This window comes from Camelus dromedarius, chromosome 7 (assembly GCF_036321535.1).
Source record: "Camelus dromedarius isolate mCamDro1 chromosome 7, mCamDro1.pat, whole genome shotgun sequence".
Classification (NCBI taxonomy): Eukaryota; Metazoa; Chordata; class Mammalia; order Artiodactyla; family Camelidae; genus Camelus; species Camelus dromedarius.
The window spans coordinates 64,056,647-64,074,287 of record NC_087442.1 but is presented as its reverse complement, the minus strand read 5'-3'; the positions used below and the strand labels follow the sequence as shown (position 1 = coordinate 64,074,287).

The 17,641-nt window shown below is 38.8% G+C and overlaps 1 protein-coding gene across 3 annotated transcripts in view; it reads left to right on the top strand.

Annotated features, from left to right (window-relative positions):
• CDK14 (cyclin dependent kinase 14) overlaps positions 1-17,641 on the top strand; it is a 555,862-nt gene that overhangs the window by 62,508 nt on the left and 475,713 nt on the right. For 2 of the 3 annotated variants that reach the window (XM_031454861.2, XM_031454862.2), the window contains exon 4: positions 11,280-11,311. Coding sequence is in view for 1 of the 3 variants with exons in the window: in XM_010978019.3 (XP_010976321.1) it covers positions 4,615-4,705; positions 11,280-11,311 (123 nt within the window). In the remaining 2 variants the exon portion in view is untranslated. Of the gene's footprint in view, positions 1-4,461; positions 4,706-11,279; positions 11,312-17,641 lie in introns of those variants that run through there. The other variant, XM_010978019.3, reaches the window with a different exon arrangement.

The following is a 17,641-nucleotide window of genomic DNA, read 5'->3' as shown; positions in this document are numbered from 1 at the left end:
AGAGGGAGGGGAATGGGAGAGCCTCCATTTACCTGAGTGTGAAAATACACTGGCTTCTGCAACCTTCCATTTCTCTCTCTTTTTGATTTTAATTTTCTCTTTGTCAAGAAAGAAAGAAAGAAAGAAAGAAAGAAAGAAAGGAAGAGAGAGACAGATAGACGGGGTGGGGAGAGAAAGAAAGAAAGAAAGGAAAGAAAGAAAGATAAAGAAAGAAAGAAAGAAAGAAAGAAAGAAAGAGAAAGAAAGAGAGAGAAAGAAAGAGAGAGAGAGAAAGAAAGAAAGAAAGAAAGAAAGAAAGAAAGAAAGAAAGAAAGAAAGAAAGAAAGAAAGAAAGAAACCCCAACAACAAAAAGGAACCCTTAAGACTGGACGTTATCCAACAAGTTGGAATGTAAAAGTTGATGACAAGAGTTTTGAATTCCACTTACCAGTTTCACTGATGACTCACTGGAAACTTGGTATAGGTCACCTAACCTTGTACTACATCAGTTCCTGGATGTGTTCAAAAAAGGAGGATAATGTTTGATCCTAAAACTAATTAACTAGGGTAACTGTTTAGAGTTCTAAGAGGATATTTAATTATGTAAGTTCCCACCACTTTAATAATTACATTCAACTGTATGTATGTCTTAATATTTAGCTATTTACACTTTGGTTAAATTCTAAAATTTTACATTAGGAAACGTATGTTTTTGCTTTAACTTCACTTTTCCAACTCTAATCCCCACATCCTTGGCATGTTTGTTTCATGGATTCCTTTTCTTTTCTCTTGATACTGTTTCAGGTCAGTAAATCTGCTTCTGCTTTTGCTGGTACTTTAGATTCTAATCAAATCCTCTATATTTCCTCTCATTTGGATTAGGATTCACTCCCTTAAAATTTACTGCCAGCATATTAGTCTGCTATTTTTCTTATATGGACCAGATCCATTTATAATAAAAGCATAACTTATGTATAACATAACTAGAAATAATGTATGTTAAGTTAAATTTCCCATAACTCTTGTGTGGATCTTTGTCCCTCTATCATATTTGTGTATTAATTACTCTTCATTAATGTATCTCAGTGTATCAGCTGGGAGAGGAGAAAGTTTACCATTCAACTTAGAATTTCACTACTATGGGTGACTCGAGAGGTTGGCTAGTTCCAGACCCTCATTTTATTTTATTTTATTTTTTCTTGGGGACGGGAGGTCATTAAGTCTATTTATTTCATTAGTTTTTTTTTTTTTTAAATGGAGGTACTGGGGATTGAACCCAGGACCTCGTGCATGCTAAGCATGTGCTCTACCATTTGAGCTATACCCTCCCCTCCAAGACCCTCATTTTATGGATAAGGAGGTGGGCATGTCACATACTTGTCTAAGGCCATACAACACTTGGTGACAGAGCAGGGACGACGACCCATGAGTCCTGGGTCTCCAGCCACTATTGTACACAAACAGGCTTTAACTGATGAATTTGATTAAGGTCACCCATGCTGGGTTCAGTCCCTCGGTAAGTTGATCTGTGTATATGCAGACACTGCACCTTTAGTTCAGGCCAGCCAAAACTATAACCTTGTGAACCAGAAGTTCAGATGAACAACTGGCACAGATCCATCCTCCACTGAAAATACATAAGCCACACAGATGCTGGATAGTCATCTTTGTTTCTGAGGACAACTCATTACTTCTCAGTGGCAGCAATATATTCGACACTCATTTGACAAATATTTAATTCACATCCACTATGAAACAAACATTTTACCTTTTGTATCTAGGGCCCCTGCCCTCAGGGAACTTACAATCTAAGATGAAGGCAAATGTGAAACAAATAACTGCATCAAGACTTAAATCCTGTAAGATAAGTGTCCATATTGTAAAAGCATCCAGTTAAACATTTCCTTCTTTGTATCGCAGTTTCTTGCAAAATTTAGCCATTTTAATACATAACCAACAAAGGAAGCAAATAAGCATATAATGGAAAGTTGGTTATTCATAATTGCCAAGGTTTACTTGGTTCACTACTAACAACTGTTTCTCCTGCCAGGTATACCATTGTAATTAGATGAAAAATTATTTTTGGAGTGGGATAGGTAAAAATGAAGAAAATATTAGTTTTAGGTTTTAAAGTACTATTTTTATTATAATAAAAGTAATGCATTTTGGGGGGAGGGTAAAACATATTATACCTAAAGGTATAAACTGCAAAGGAAACGTTCTCTCTCTTCTGGGTATGCACACTTACAGTTTTTTATTCTTTTTCTTTCCTTCAGAAATCTTCTATGCATATAGAAATGTATGTGTCTATTTCTCCCATACATATGAAAATGGGTTAATGGTAAATATGTTTCTTTGCACTTACTTTAGACATATTTATACATCAATCCATATTAATCTTTCTCATTAAAAAAATAGTCATCTCCTTCCCCTTTGTATGCATATACCATGACTTATTCAAGCAGAAGTTGATCTCTTAAAAAGTCAGAAATAATAAATACTGAGAAGGTAAAACAGAGGAAAAAAATAGATCTCTCTGTCTCTGACACAAACATATGAAACAGCCGTTGTCAAAATGAATAATAAGACAGCCATAGATGTATAGTTGTCAAAGTTCATTCAGTTAATGACTATTTCTTCATCTTTCTGATGGATAGGTAGAACCCATCAATATACTGTTCGGTTGCTTTTGTCTTTTCATTCATAACTGCTGGTAACTTTCTCCCTAACTAATCTGAGGAAATGGTGAAAGTCAAACTTTTTCCTGTCTAAGCCCACACTGTTGGTGCTGTCTGTGAAATAAAGATATGGTCACCAGGACCCAACATCCTTGCATTTTAATTCATAATGACTTTTTCAATGAGTCCCCACCCTTCTCTGCTCCCCACTTTGCTTGACTTCCTGTCTTTTATCAGCTGCAATCTATCAAGACCCTATAATATGCTCACTGCAGAGCAGAACAAATCAAAGTGTTCTACTTCACAATTTAAGGAAGGCAGGGGGCTAGTTTTTGTTTTCAGATAAAAAAATCTATAAATAAAACGTTAACTCCCCAAAACTTCCTTTAAACCAAACAGCATTGTCACACGCTCACAAGCTCTTACTACACAGCCAGATGACTCAAGATTACTACATTTCTATTCATAAGGAGTTTGCTGGCCCCAAATCAACACATCCAGGCCCTCCCCCATCTTCCTTCTCTCTCCCCTGGGAGACTGACATTTGGAGGCTCGCTGCACTATGTTTTAGTAGAATGAAGACGACTGTGTGTTTGCTGCCTAAACTGTACATTCTGAGATTTTATAAAGGCCCACCGCTCCCTTAAAGTTCCTTTTTTGAAGTGGGGGAAGAAGAGGTCAGAATGTTTTTGAACTCTGTCTTCCAATTTAGAAGTATATTCTAAAAATGGGAAACAGACTAATGCCTTCTGTTTGCTGTTTACTATAGAACTGGGTATACATATCAGAAGTCAGCTACATCTACACTGCCGTCTGTCACTTAGTGTGACAGAGGGATGAAAGAAACAGAACACTGGCTTTGGCTTGGGGAGTTACAGTTGAGGCTTCTGCCTTTGCACTTGACTGTCTTAAAAATGCGGGCCCACCTTTCCCTGTAGATCTTTCATGTCCCAGTTTCCTTGGCAAAACTCAAGAAAAACAAAAAGTCACCGTCAAACCTGAGTGCATCCCCGAGGCCTTTCCACTCCCCAGACCTGGAGGCAGTGGTGTCGGCCAAACCCCCCACCCCCAATTCCGCGCTCTTTTCACACGCGTTCGTGGCGGGGAGGAAACCACTCAGATAAAAGACCTAGTCTCTGTCCCTTTCCTTTCGGGGCCTCTCCACAGCTTAAGACCTGGGTCCCCAGTGGCGGGCCGCTCCCAGCCTTGCGGGTTCGCGGCCCCTCCGCGGGCCCGGGTCCGTCAGCGCGCGGGCGGGGCGGGCAGCCGGGGGGAGGGGCGTGGGGCGGTGGGGCGAGGGCGCCGCGGGGGCGAGGGCGCCGCGGGGTCGCCGGCGGACTGAGGAGGGTGGCGGCGGACGCGAGCTCCGAGCGAGGGCTGAGGTCGTGCCGGGGTCCCGCGCCTGGGGGCCTTCCTCGAGGGGGTGGTGGGGCGGCGGCGGTGGCGGGAGGGGCAGCGAGGGCGCGGCGGCTGGCGACTCGGCGCCGCGGCTCTTTCTCCTCAGCGCCCGGAACTCGGGGCTGCGAACTTCTCCCCTCCCGCGCCCGGCGCACTCAGCATCCCCGGCTCCCGCACCTTGCCCCCAGCCCGCCCCCGGTCCCCTTCCGCCCGCGCCGCCCCCACTGCCGGCCGCCGGCCGCGCCGCTCTCGGTTACAAAGGAGAGAAAATGAGCCGGGCGGCGGCGGTGCGGCGCGGAGCCACCACCGCGGCGGAGATCGCGGCCGCCCCCGGCACCACGTAGAACGCCCCCGCCCGCCCTGCCGCGGCCCAGGCCCGAGCCGAGCCTGCCGCTCGCCGCTCGCCTCCCCAGCCCTGCGTGTTGCCTCCGGGCCGAAGGAGGAGGTGGAGGAGGAGGAGGAGGAGGCGCCGCCTTCCCTGCGCCGCGCGCCCTCGCCGTTGTCTGCGCTCCGCTCTGGACCAGTTTGGGGAAGTTGCCGGAGCCCCGTGTCGCCCAGATGTGCGACCTCATTGAGCCGCAGCCGGCCGAGAAGATCGGCAAGATGAAGAAGTTGCGGAGAACTTTGTCGGATAGTTTCAGCCGCATTGGTGAGTGGCGTGCTGTCCCGGGCGTCCGGCCTGGCTCCCCCGCGCCCGCGCCCTCGGCCCCGCGCTTCTGGCACTAGCGGTGCAGGGGCCACCCGGGGCTGGCGTGGGGTGCGCTGCGCGCGGTGGGTGGAGGGAACTGTACCGGGACCTGGGGGAGGGCGACAGCAAAAAGGAGAGACACCCTTCTCCCTCAGGATCTGAGGGTTCATTTGTGCATAATCTTAAGCTTACAATTTGGATTCCCCCTCCTTGCCAGTAGCGCTCGGGCTTTCGCGCCCGCGGGGGACAGGCGAGGGGACGCCCCGGCCCCCGCTGTGCACCCGGCTGCGCGGATGCCTGGGTCACTTTTTATTTATTTTATTATTTTATTTTTTTGCGCAAAGGCTTTGGTATTGGGTGTTTCATCAATAATTTAGCTTAGGAAATTCGTGAAATGTTGAATTTGTGCCTTGGTATTGTTTAACACATCCAAGCTAAAGAGAAGTGGGACAGATACCTTGGGACCTTTTGTTCTGTACTTCGGGTCCTCAAAAGCGAGATTTGGGTATTCAATCTAGAGTTCTCTGAATTTTTCCATTGCTGCAGAGAAATGCGCTCTGTGAACTTGCCTGAACATTAAAGGAATAAGTCTCCCAAACTTCTTCCATTTACTAGAGTTCTAGGGCTATTGTCTTTAAATCAGCCAACCAGTTGACCGACAAATAACTGACTAAGAAATGTTTAGGACGTTTAAGAATAAATCTGTGTCAGACTAAAACAGGGTAACAACAGTGTCACGTGGAATAGGTTGGTTAGTTTTCTAGGGTTGGCCATAAAAACCCCTTTTAACGTTAAGATGGTTGCTACCTCCTCTAACATTTAACTTTCATCATACAGGTAACTACTTTCAGCAAGAACTTGGTACAAGCACTAAAAACAACCCCTTAGAGTCTCCAAGAAGCCCCTAACCTTTGTTTCACTTGTTAAACATGCCATCCATGTTAATGAAGATGTTAATGGAAATTAAGCCTAAGGTGCTTAATTCCTTGAAATAAAACCCTGGAGTGCATATGAGTATTGTAGTCCTCCTTCCATCCATTCATTTAAAAATCATTATATAAGTGCATTGTGAAATATGCAAACTTTCTCCAAATAAGAGAAAAACATAGATTAAAATTTAGCCTAGTTTTCTTTTGTTGTCTTTTACCTTACAATTTTGTGTTGGTATGCATCATCTTTCCCAAGGTGACTGAAAAGTTAGGGTGTGAAATCTATTTAGTCTTAGTTTTATTTATTTCATGTATTGGATATTTGCAGTTTCAGTCTTACAAGTTAAGGATGCCTATGAAGAGCCCCTGCATTCAGATGAAGTTTAAAGCCAGGGAGAGTGTGAGAGAGCAAGGTGTTGAGTTGCTGTGCATTATTAAGGAGGATGTTCAGCCCCGGGCCCAAACCATCACAGAGGCTGGTTCTGGTGTCTATTAAACCCTGTTCTAAAACACATTAACTGTGTATTTACTAATGCTGATGACTCTATTGGAACCCTTCCAGTTTTGTGTTAAATAATTCATTACAATTGAGTCTCAGTAAGAAATCAAGAACTTTAATATAAAAATTCCTTATGTTTGAATAATTTGAAGGTTTTGATCGACAATCAGTAAGATTTGGATTAACTACAATGCTGGCCAATGGGCAGTTAATTGGATTTTCTAGCTTACCGAGATTTAGTGATGTGAAACTCCTTTTGCTTCCAGCTCTTGTTAAAATGTCTTCTGAGATCTAGTAGATTTTACTTCCTCCCTTTCAGAAACAGTGCAGTGTGGTGAACATGACTGATTATTTCTTGTATTGATGGAGCGTCATGCTTCTGAATAGCAAGTCTCATTCTGGAATACTGTAAAAGGAAATAAAGAGGTTTTAAGTGATTATGATTGTATACCAAGCTCAAGACATTCATAAGAAGTAGCATTACAGTTCTCTATGTATTTTTTGAAGTTTTATTTGCAAAATGAAAATGCAGTGAAATCAATCTGATTATTTAAGGTTTTTAAGGTGCCAGAGGCTGTTGAATTGAGGCTCCACTATGGGATTAAGTAGTGCATAGATTAAAGGTGTGGGCTGTGTGTTGGATGTACTGGGGTTTCCAGCCTTGCCACTTGTAGCTGAGTGACCTTGGACAGGTCCCTCACCTTGTGAGCTTTAGTTTTTCAAATCAGTTTTGTTATTGGCACTTAGTGACATAATGCCTATAATGTCCTGTGTTGTATGGAATAAAGACTCAGTAGATTTTTGTAATATGTTATTGTCATTATTAGTGGTTACAACGGGCTCACATAGTGGATCTTCTAGGTGGACAGCAAGAGAAGTAACAGAAGGAGCCACTGACTTTACACTATAACTAACCTGAAAACAGGATGGGTTTTGGAGTTAGGCTGGTCTGGGCTTGAATCCATTTTCCCTGCTTGTTGTGTGTGCTTTGGGCAACTAGCACAATTTCCGTAAGATTCAGAGTCCTCATCTGTAAATTCTGTTAATATTGTTTAGATGAGATGAAATACATAAAAAATCTAGTGCCTGTCCCCTGGTGAAGATCCATACTGGAAGCTGTTATTATTCCTTCTGATTTCTCCGTTTATCTCTTATCTTCCTCCTTTCTTCATTGGTACTTCAAAGAGTGAATGGTTTATTCCTGTTGAATAATCCAACATCTCAATATAGTCATTCCCTTTAACCAGTCTATGACGGCTTTTGAAATAAACACGCTGACTTTATTTTGCTTTTTAAGTATGATTCAAAAGTGTACTTTGTTATATGGTAAAATATAAAGTATCATTGTTTAACCATAAGAAATTTGTCATCATTCATCTACAGAAAATGAGGACAATTTTGAAAGGATGTCATAGTCATTAATTATGGATTAATAATCCATTGTTATAAAATATTAATAATAATAATTCTGACTATATATAAGCAACAGTGTTTATATTTAATTTATTCACACATGAAAGAGCATGCCAATTTTGTCACTGCCCACCCCAAATACAGCTGCCTTGAGATTATTATATTATAAAAGTTCTAATAAAACACATTGGCTTTCAAGCCATAGGACTCTAATTTACAACATCTGCCAGGGAGTTACTATAATGAAGCTATGGTTCTTTTATAAGAATTTTGTAATTGAATTTCAAAGTCATCCATTGATTTCAGTAGTGAGTATTTATGGTTTTCTGCTAAATAGTGTCAATGTGTTCCCCTATTTGGGAATTACTATAGTTGTCTCACATTTTTTTTTTAAATGTAAGTTAGCATAAACATTGACAAATGGAAATTTAACTGTTTAAAAAGTTTATATTAAAATCCATTTCCTCCTTTCTTTCCTTGTTTCTTTTTTATTTTTGAATGATTGCCTAGAAGGAGAAAGGCTTTCTGTAATATCCACTGTAAGATTAAGGTCAAACTGACATTTCTTAATACTGATTTGAATGCACTTCTCCACAGTTACTTGGATTATCTCCTAGAGAAAGGAAGTTTGTACTCTGCGATATTTGAGATGAACCCCATGTATACTGTTTCTTTAAAAGATACAGTTTGTGAGAGAACTGAATAAAAGGAAGAGGCTGTGGTTACACTGAATTTTGGGGTTTGTTACCTTGTGCTCTAAGAGTAATTTTAGAGTCCAGCTGTCACTTGATAAGTCCTTTCTGTCTAAAGCTTCAGATGCAAAATTTAACTGTTGTACTATGTCCTCTCCCAATGTAGTTTCAAAAGATTTTAATTTGAAAACTGTGAAAGGGAATTTATATCTGTGATTCTTTCATAAGAGAGAATAGTGCAGGGTTTTCATGTGCCAAAACTTCAGTGTGTCTCAAAATGTAAGATGCTGTCCTTTTGCCCTTGAAATAACAACTCATTAATTACCAACTACTTCCTATGTACTAGATACTGTGCTGGCATTCAGATTCAGTGAACATTGTTATGGTCCCTGTCCTTTAGGACTTTAAAAGAAGACAGGGCAACGAATGGGCATTGACAAATTCTACCATGATGATTAGCAAAATTTGCTGTTGGAGAACGTTGGAGGCATACCAGTTTAGTCTTGGTGAGATCATGGAAAGCTTTCTAGAGGAAACAGTGTCTGAGCAGAGGACTGAATATATCTGATTATCTTAAATGGCTTAATATATGCCCCTTTGTTAACTCAGAAAAATGTAATTTGCTTGTTATTCTATGATATCCTTGAAGTCAGTTGTGGGTTTGCATTTACATGAATGATTAATGACAGTCAGGAAATGTAATCAATAACGATATGTTGTATGCTTGTTTAGGTCAGAGTTTATTCATCAATGACCTGATGAATATTTGGTGAAGACATCTTTAATTGGTCTTTGTTGTTACCATTAATTGATGTTCAGGGCAAGGATTCAATATTAAAAAGAAACTGCAGGATATCAGTCTAGCCATGAAGGGTTTCAATGAAGGGATAGACTTCTTGGCCTTAAAATATTCTCCCCTCTGGTGTCCTGGGCTTGAGACTAGTGTACAGGGGAAATAATCTGGCTTCCTGCTCCTTATATCTTAGAAAATACACCAGCAATCTCCCTTCTGTTTCCTCCTTTTCTTTCTACCTACAGACCCCATCCCTTTATCCAGAGTGTTGGAGGAATTGGCAGGGCTTAGGCGGCAAGTAGGAAATAATTCAGTGTGGATATTAAAGGCATTCTAGTTTCTACTCTCTTCATCTCTCAACTTGAGTATCTTCATTCCATGTTTGCAATTCCCGAAGAGAAAGTATCAACTGGACGCTTTGCTTGAGAAAACCCATGGCTAAATTTCCAGAACTTGTATCATGTCTCTAGTAAAGAAGGTATATTTAAAAGTTCATACTGTCAGTGTAAGCTTGCTGCTGTAGCTTGCCGCTTTGTGGCAGTGACATGTGTTTTCTATTAATCTTTGTTAAATGAGTGAGGTATGAGGCTGTACAATGATTGACTTTGTATTTGAAATCAATGAGTCAGTCATTTCTTATTCCAAAAAAATTGTTTTTTTTAAAAGATGGAGCAACTTGTCTATATTTACATAGGTCACTAATATTTTATAAAGGAATCACTAGTCAAGTATGTTAATTAAATGACTCTCCTTGAGTTGAGGGAGTAGCGGCTATAGTCTAGTAATATTGTTGACTGATACTTAAAGAAAACCTTCCAGATTAGAAGTTTTACAGTTTGAGTTAAAATGTCACCTTTAAGAATCATCTAGGATGTTATATCTTTCTATCAAAATAGGTTATTTTAGATTTAATGTAAGTCAAATACATGGTATAATATTAGTGAGTAATTGAATGCAAGATAAGCTATTAGAGACTGGGACAAAAATCTAACTTTTCATTTTCCATTCAGAAGAAATGGTTCCCTAGTAAAGGAAGTAGAGAAAACTATTACAAGATTAGTTTCTTAGGCAAAATGGGAAGACTAAGAATTAAACTTTGAACAACATTTTATCTCCCTCGACCTACCATTGTCCGCCTTAGCTCAGCACCACAACCACAGACTTCTTGATATTTTAAAAAGACAAATTTATAGTATGAACCAGAGAAAAGAACCTTTTGAAGATTGCTCGACTACATAAGCTTTTATATGATTGCTGCTCTTTAGACACATGAGATTAGGCCCATCTCTCAGAGCTTAATTGTCAAAATAATTTGCTTTCCATTGCTTTTGTCAGAACATAGGTTTTCAAGTGAGAGCTACCCAAGTGCTTCTATCCTGAATGAAACTATCCAGTATAGACCAGTAAGCACCCATGCACAATTCTGTAAATCTGAAACATTTCTCCAACTGGTGATTTCAGCTAAATTCGCTCCTTTGTGCATTGTCCTTAATATGAAACATTCTGAATAATTGTAGGCTATAAGACTTAGGTGTTTGCCAACTATGCATGAAGTGCTTCTGTTTCTCTTTAAAGTAGTAAAATTCCAATTCTGAAGCCATAAATATTTAAAATGAGATTTAGATATTTGATAGTTCCTATAAAATACTCTATGTATTGTTCCCTTTGGTAATACTTCGTTATAAAAGTTACCGTGTTGAAATGTTTGAATTATGTTTCTGCAGTGCTTATTTTACATGCCTGGTCTTTCATCACTGTACTTAAACTGTGCAGGGTGGGTGTCCTCCCGACAACTGATTTGGGAGGTCCAGACGTCATGCATAATGATAGATGAGCAAACACCAGAAGTTTAAGGGGAAATTTCTTTAAGATTACTTCTTGATTCTTTCATACTTTCATACAGTAAAACATTTTCCTACTAAAGAGGAAATAGAGGAAAGATATGCATACTTCTTTTCAATACTTGGGAAGATAGTTCTATTTACATATTTATGAAAGTGTTTCACAGAGATGCATGCTGTGCAATTCTCTCTCATTTGCAGTTTTCATATTTGTATCATAACATTGTTATTCAGGTTGGGGTACAGTTTTACTTTTAGAAATGAAAACACCATACTGCTTTTTTTTTTTTCTGTTATCTAGAACTTAAATACTTGATCTCTTTGAGATGTTTCACAATAACCATTTCCTTTCCCTCTTTATTTTATAGCTTTGAAGAAAGACGACACCACCTTTGATGAGGTAGGCTAAATTTCTTTATCTAATGTTAGATATATTTAATTTCTGCCAGATAAAGTCAGTAGGTGCCAGCTTTGCACTTAGAAACAAACAAAATGTCTAAACTGCCCCCCCGACAAGTGATGACTTCTCTTTATTTAGTTACATTATAATATTTTCTAACTTTAACTGTTTGAGTTGAATTTTGGTATCTATCAACAGAAATGTTGTCTTTTGAAATTAATAAACAAAAGACACCAGCAGGCCTTTGTATTGTTGCTTTCTTGTCGGTAGTAGTGCTGATGAAGCCCACTGTGATGTGTGTGCTTAGGTCAAGTCTGGAGCTGTTGGTAAGTTGGGCTCTACGGCTCCCTTGCAGCCCTCCCCTAAATCAGGCCATGATGCCATGTTGACGCCACACATTGTCTGTCAGACTCCCAGAGGAGGAGCTGACTTTTCCTGTTCTAGTTTTCCTATTCTTTGTATATCAGATCTGTCTTTATCTACTTGCCACAAAATGGCAAAAAAAGAAAAAAAAGCCAATTCAAGTAATGCAGAGGGTTCATATGTAATTAATAACATTCTGAATGTGATTTTTTCACTTGTACTCTTTCCTGAGTTTTTAGTACTATCAGTGGGAATCACCAGAGAAATAATGGGTTTGCAAAATATTCTCAAGAGTGCTACAGAGTGAAGTGTTTTATTGTCGCCATCCGAAGCCGCAGTTATTGATCTGTGTTGTAAACTGGGCCACGTGTGTGTGTATATATTGTGAGTTTCTATATGAACACAGATGTATCTACACAACGTGCTTGTCCTGTAGCTTAACAAGAGCATAGATTGCGTAGATTAGTTTGGTTGTGGTGGTTCGATTGGTCTTAACACTTGCAAAGTCCATGAAATATGCTACCTGTCCTCCCTCTACTGTAGTGCTTCTGAGAGGTGAGGACATTTGTGCTCATGGAAAGTACCCCCAGCCACGTGGCTGGCTGTGGGGCTGGGCAGGAGCACTCTGGGGAAACCTGCTCCAGACCGGGATTTCTGGATGGGGCCAGCGACATTTGGCTCTCATGGTCTGCTGCTTCGTCTGCTGCATCTGCTCTTTTTCACCCTGGGTCCAGCTCTACAACACCGTGTGTCCCTGGACTCCAAAGCAACTTCCCCTGCCAGCATTCCTGAAACATCCTGTGAAACTCAATTATTCTAGACCTCAAGCAGTAGAGTCTTTTCTTCCCCAGCTGTAGTGGGTAATAATAATGTTCTTCTGTAAACCTGTATTTCTGGAATTTCTGCAGTGTTACTGAGATGTTTCTAGAATAGAATTTTCTTTCTTCTCAGAAGAATTCAATGTGAGCATATTGGGCACCTTTTCTCTCTTCATAAAGAAAAGTCTCCCGTCTAATTATAGAGATAATTTAAGCTTACATAAAAAAGAAAAATAAGGAAAAGGAGAATAAAAATCTCCCAAACCCTAATATCTAGTTACAGCCACTGTTGAATATTCTTCTTGCCTCTTTCCTTGTGTAAAACAAAAACAAACAACCCCCCCCAACCATAGCCAATGTACTATATCTTGTTTTTTGTCTTTCAACCTGTAATATTATATTTTCTCATGTTTTTACAGATGATTCCTAATCATTATTAGGAATTAAAAAAAGAATTTTTGTCAAAACACGACTATTAATGATTGTGTGTTATTCTGTCACATGGCTGTGACATTAGCTTTCAAAAAATTCTGAGGCTGGAGCCCAGATGAAACTTAAAGATATGTGAGTCAAATCCACAACTACCTGCCCTCCCTCACCCTGAAACCTCTGTGCAGCTAAAGGTCTGGATTTTGTAACTGGGGGCAAGATTATCCTTAGCTTTTACAAGTGTTTTCCTTCCTCTGTTAAAGGAAAGAGATTGGTTAGATACTTATATCAGTAAATCACAAAATGCTCCATTTGGAAGAGACATTGGAAACTGTGCCCCAATTCATCATTTCACAGGTGAAGAAACTGAGGTCTGGTGGGGGTGGTGGGTAATTTTCAGTTAATCATGGGCCAGGAGCCTGGGAGACAGTATTAGTGAAGCTATGTTCTAGCATAAACCCCAGCTCAGCCACCCTTTCAAGGGCAACTGACTTCCTTTCTCAGGCCTTTTATAAGATAGAGATATAATAGTATCTCCCTCTTAAAGTTATTGCCAGAATTAAATAAGCTCAGTATATAAAGGTTCCAAAATAGTCACTGGCATGTAGTAAATGCCTTATATTTGGTATTATCATTGTCCTTGTCGTCATCATCGCCATCATCACTGATGCTCTCACCATGACATGCACCTTCTGTAGTTACGGGCTGCAAGGAAGATGGGAAGATTCAGTTTGAGATTAAGTGTCAGGCCTGTCAGGAGAGTTGCTTTCAGATATTCCTCTAAAATGCCATGTAAGTCTTCATGTGATGATTTGCATATTAAAACTGTAAAAATACTGTAAAACCCAACTTTTTTTTAGTTTTCTTGAGGGAATGACTGTGTATAGCTCCCTCAGGTGTCTTACACATGGTTAACATTCAATATCTATTGATAAGAGTAAGTATCTGTTGCAGAGAAAGAGAGAGTGTGGATCCCAGGGTCAGCCGGTGGGGATCCTCTTTGCCACTTCCTAGCTACTTGGGCAGGTCATTTAATTTGCTTGGGGTTCAGTTTTCCGATTTGTAAAACCAATTGGTGAGACTGTGATTGCCAAGTTTCTTTCTTTCTGTCTTTAAGTGCAGGATAGAATCCTACATAACAATCAACATAAGATTACAATTTTACCAGGATCAGAAAAGAGCAATGGATCTGTGATTTTATGAATAGGAAGTCACTGAGGTCTTCTATGATTATCTTCAGATTTTAATGTTACAAACTTTCTTGAATTCCTTTCGTGGTCTTCCACTTTTCCTGTGGGAGTTGAGGGTCTCTGCAGTTCATTGAAATTCAATAAATATTTGAGTCTTGGAATCTGGGGCCTGGGTCAGTTTCTTAGATATGCATCGAGGTGTGGCAACTCCTTACTCAGTGTTGATGAGCTGCAGGGCTCCTTATCTCAAGGAGTGGCCTTCTACAGAGTGCCTGGAGGGGGAGTTTAGTCAGGGGGCATTCCCTGACTCCTGTAGATGATTTCTTTAAGGTGTGTGTAAATGTTTGACTTTGAACACAGGAGAAAAAGAAATATGAACCTATTTGAAAGGATTATTTATTTTTCCCTTCTCCTCCCTCCCTTCTTTCTTTTTTAAGGTATAATAAAATATTATATTAGTTTCAGGTATAGTATGTAATGATACAGTATTTGTATATATTTCAAAATGATCACCATAATAAACATCTGTCATCATACATAGTTACAGAATTTTTTTTCTTGCGATGAGAACCTTCAAAACTTACTCTTCTACCAACTTTCAAATATGCAGTACAGTGTTATTAACTGCAGTCACAATGTTCTACATTACATGCCTGTAGCATTTATTTTATAGTTGGAAGTCTGTACCTTTTGAGTTCCTTCACCTGTTCTGCTCACTCTGTATCCTCTGCCTCTGGCAACCACCAATCTATTTTTTTTTTAGTTTCCACATATAAGTGAAATTATATAGTATTAGTCTTTCTCTGCCTGACTTGTTTCACTTAGTATAATGCCCTCAGTGTCCTTCCATGTTGTTGCAAATGGCAGGATTTCATTCTTTTTCATGGGTGAATGATATTCCATTGTATATATTAAATTTTTTTATTGAAATATAGTTGATTTATAATATTATATCAGTTTCAGCTGTAGAGCATAGTGATTCAGTATTTTTACCAATTATATTCCATTAAAGTTTATTACAATGTCTATAATTCCCTGTACTATACATTATATCTTTGTTGCTTATCTATTTTACATATCATAGTTTGTATCTCTTAACTCCATACCCCTAATGTGTCCCTCCCCTCTTTCCTCTCCCTACTGGTAACCAGTAGTTTGTTTTCTGTATCTGTGAATCTGTTTCTGTTTTGCTATACACATTAGTTTGTATTATTTTTCAGATTCTATATGTAAGTGATGTTATATAGTTTGTCTATGATTTGTTTCACTAAGCATGGCAGAATTTAATTCTTTTTTATGGCTAATTTTCCAGTGTGTGTGTGTGTATACATACGCATGCCACATCTTCTTTATCCATTCATCTGCTGATTGACACTTAGGTTGCTTCCATGTCTTGGCTACTGCATGCTGTTATGAACATTTTTCTAATAGTGTTTTCATTTTTTCTGAATATATACACAGGAATGGAATTGCTGGATCATATGATAGTTCTGCTTTTAGTTTTTCGTGGAACCTCCATATTGCTTTCCATAGTGACTGCACCAACTTGCATCCATTCTTTTTTATGGCTAAATAATATTCCATTGTATATATACCATCTTTTCTTTATCCATGCATCCATTGATGGACATTTAGGTTATATTCATAACTTGACTATTGTAAATAATGCTGCAGTAAAGATGAGGGTGCGTATATCATTTTGAGTTCATGTTTTCATTTTCTTTAGATAAATACCCAGAAGTGGAATTGCCAGATCATATGGCTGTTCTACTTTTAATTTTTTGAGGACCTTTGATACTGTTTTCTGTAGTCACTGTACCACTTTACATTCTGATCAGCAGTGCACAAGAGATCCCTTTTTCTCCACATCCTCACCAACATTTCTTATTTCTTTTTTTTTTAAAATAATAACCATTCTAGCAGATGTGAGGTGATACTGTGATTTTGATTTGTGTGTCCCTGAGAATTAGTGGTATTGAGCATCTTATCATGTATCTGTTGGTCATCTGTATATCTTCTTTAGAAAAATACTTAATCAGATCCTTTACCCATTTTTTAATAGAATTGTTTTTTGCTATTAAGTTGTATGAGGTCTTTATATATTTTGGATATTAATCCCTCATTTGATACACACTTTGCAAATATTTTCTCCCATTCAGTGGATTGCTTTTTCATTTTGCTGATGGTTTCCTTTGATACACGGAAGCTTTTTAGTTTGATGTAGTCCCATTTGTTTATTTTTGCTTTTGTTCCTTTTGCTTTTGGTATCAAATCTAAAAAAAAATATTGTCAGGACTGATATCAAAGAGCTTATTCACTCTATATCCTCTTTGTTGAGAGTTTTTATTATAAATAGATGTTGGATTTTGTCACATGCTTTCTCTGCATCTATTCAAATGATCATATCACTTTTATCCCTCATTTTATTAATGTGGTATATCACAGTGATAGATTTGTGGATGTTGAACCATCCTTGCATCCCTGGAATAAATCCCAATTGATCATGGTTTATGATCCTTTAATTGTGTTGTTGAATTCAATTTGCTAGTATTTTGTTGAGGATTTTTGTGTTTATGTGCATCAGGGATATTGGCCTGTAATTTTCTTTCCCTGTGTTATCTTTGTCTGGTTTTGTTATCAGGGAAATGCTGGCCTCATAAAATGAGTTTGGAAGTGTTCCCTCCTCTTTTATTTTTTGGAAGAGTTTGAGAAGGCTTGGTATTAATTATTCTTTGATTGCTTGGTAGAATTCACTGGTGAAGCCATCTGGTCCTGGACTTTCGTTTGTAGGAAGTTTTAAAATTACACGTTCAGTCTCCTTCCTAGTAATCAGTCTGTTCAGATTTTCTGCTTCTTCATGATTTAGTCTTGTATGGTTGTATGTTTCTAGGACTTTATCCATGTCTTCTATTTTGTTTAATTTGTTGGCATAATTTTTCATAGTAATCTCTTATCCTTTGCATTTCTGTGGATCAGTTGTAATTTCTCCTCTTTCATTTCTGATTTTATTTTTTACAGCCCACTTTCTTTTTTTTTCTTGGTAAGTCTGGCTAAAAGTTTGTCATTTTTGTTTATCTTTTCAAAGAACCAGCTCTTGTTTTCATTGATCTCTTCTGTTGTCTTTTTATGATATGATACTATTGCAGAACTTTGCAAATTTCTTTCTTACCTTTTTGTTACTAATAAGTGCCCAGACCATGTCCCCTGAATGATCCCATTCTTCCTGGGGCTATGAACAGTAGCTACACTATGACTTAAGGTGAATTTTTGAATCTTGTTTTTGATTTAATGATTTTCTATAAAATAATAATGATACCTAAAATATAGAAGATCAGAAAATTCAGTTAATCTCTTCCACTGTAAAATTACCACACATAAAACCTTTTGAACTTCAGAAACAAAAAGCTTCAATTAAGTTTAAATTTATGTGTATGGAAAGAGTTGGAAATGCCTGAAGCCACAACGATTCATGGATTATTCTTGTGGATAAATTAAGAGGTTAAATGTGTGGTTTTAGTTCTACTTCATAA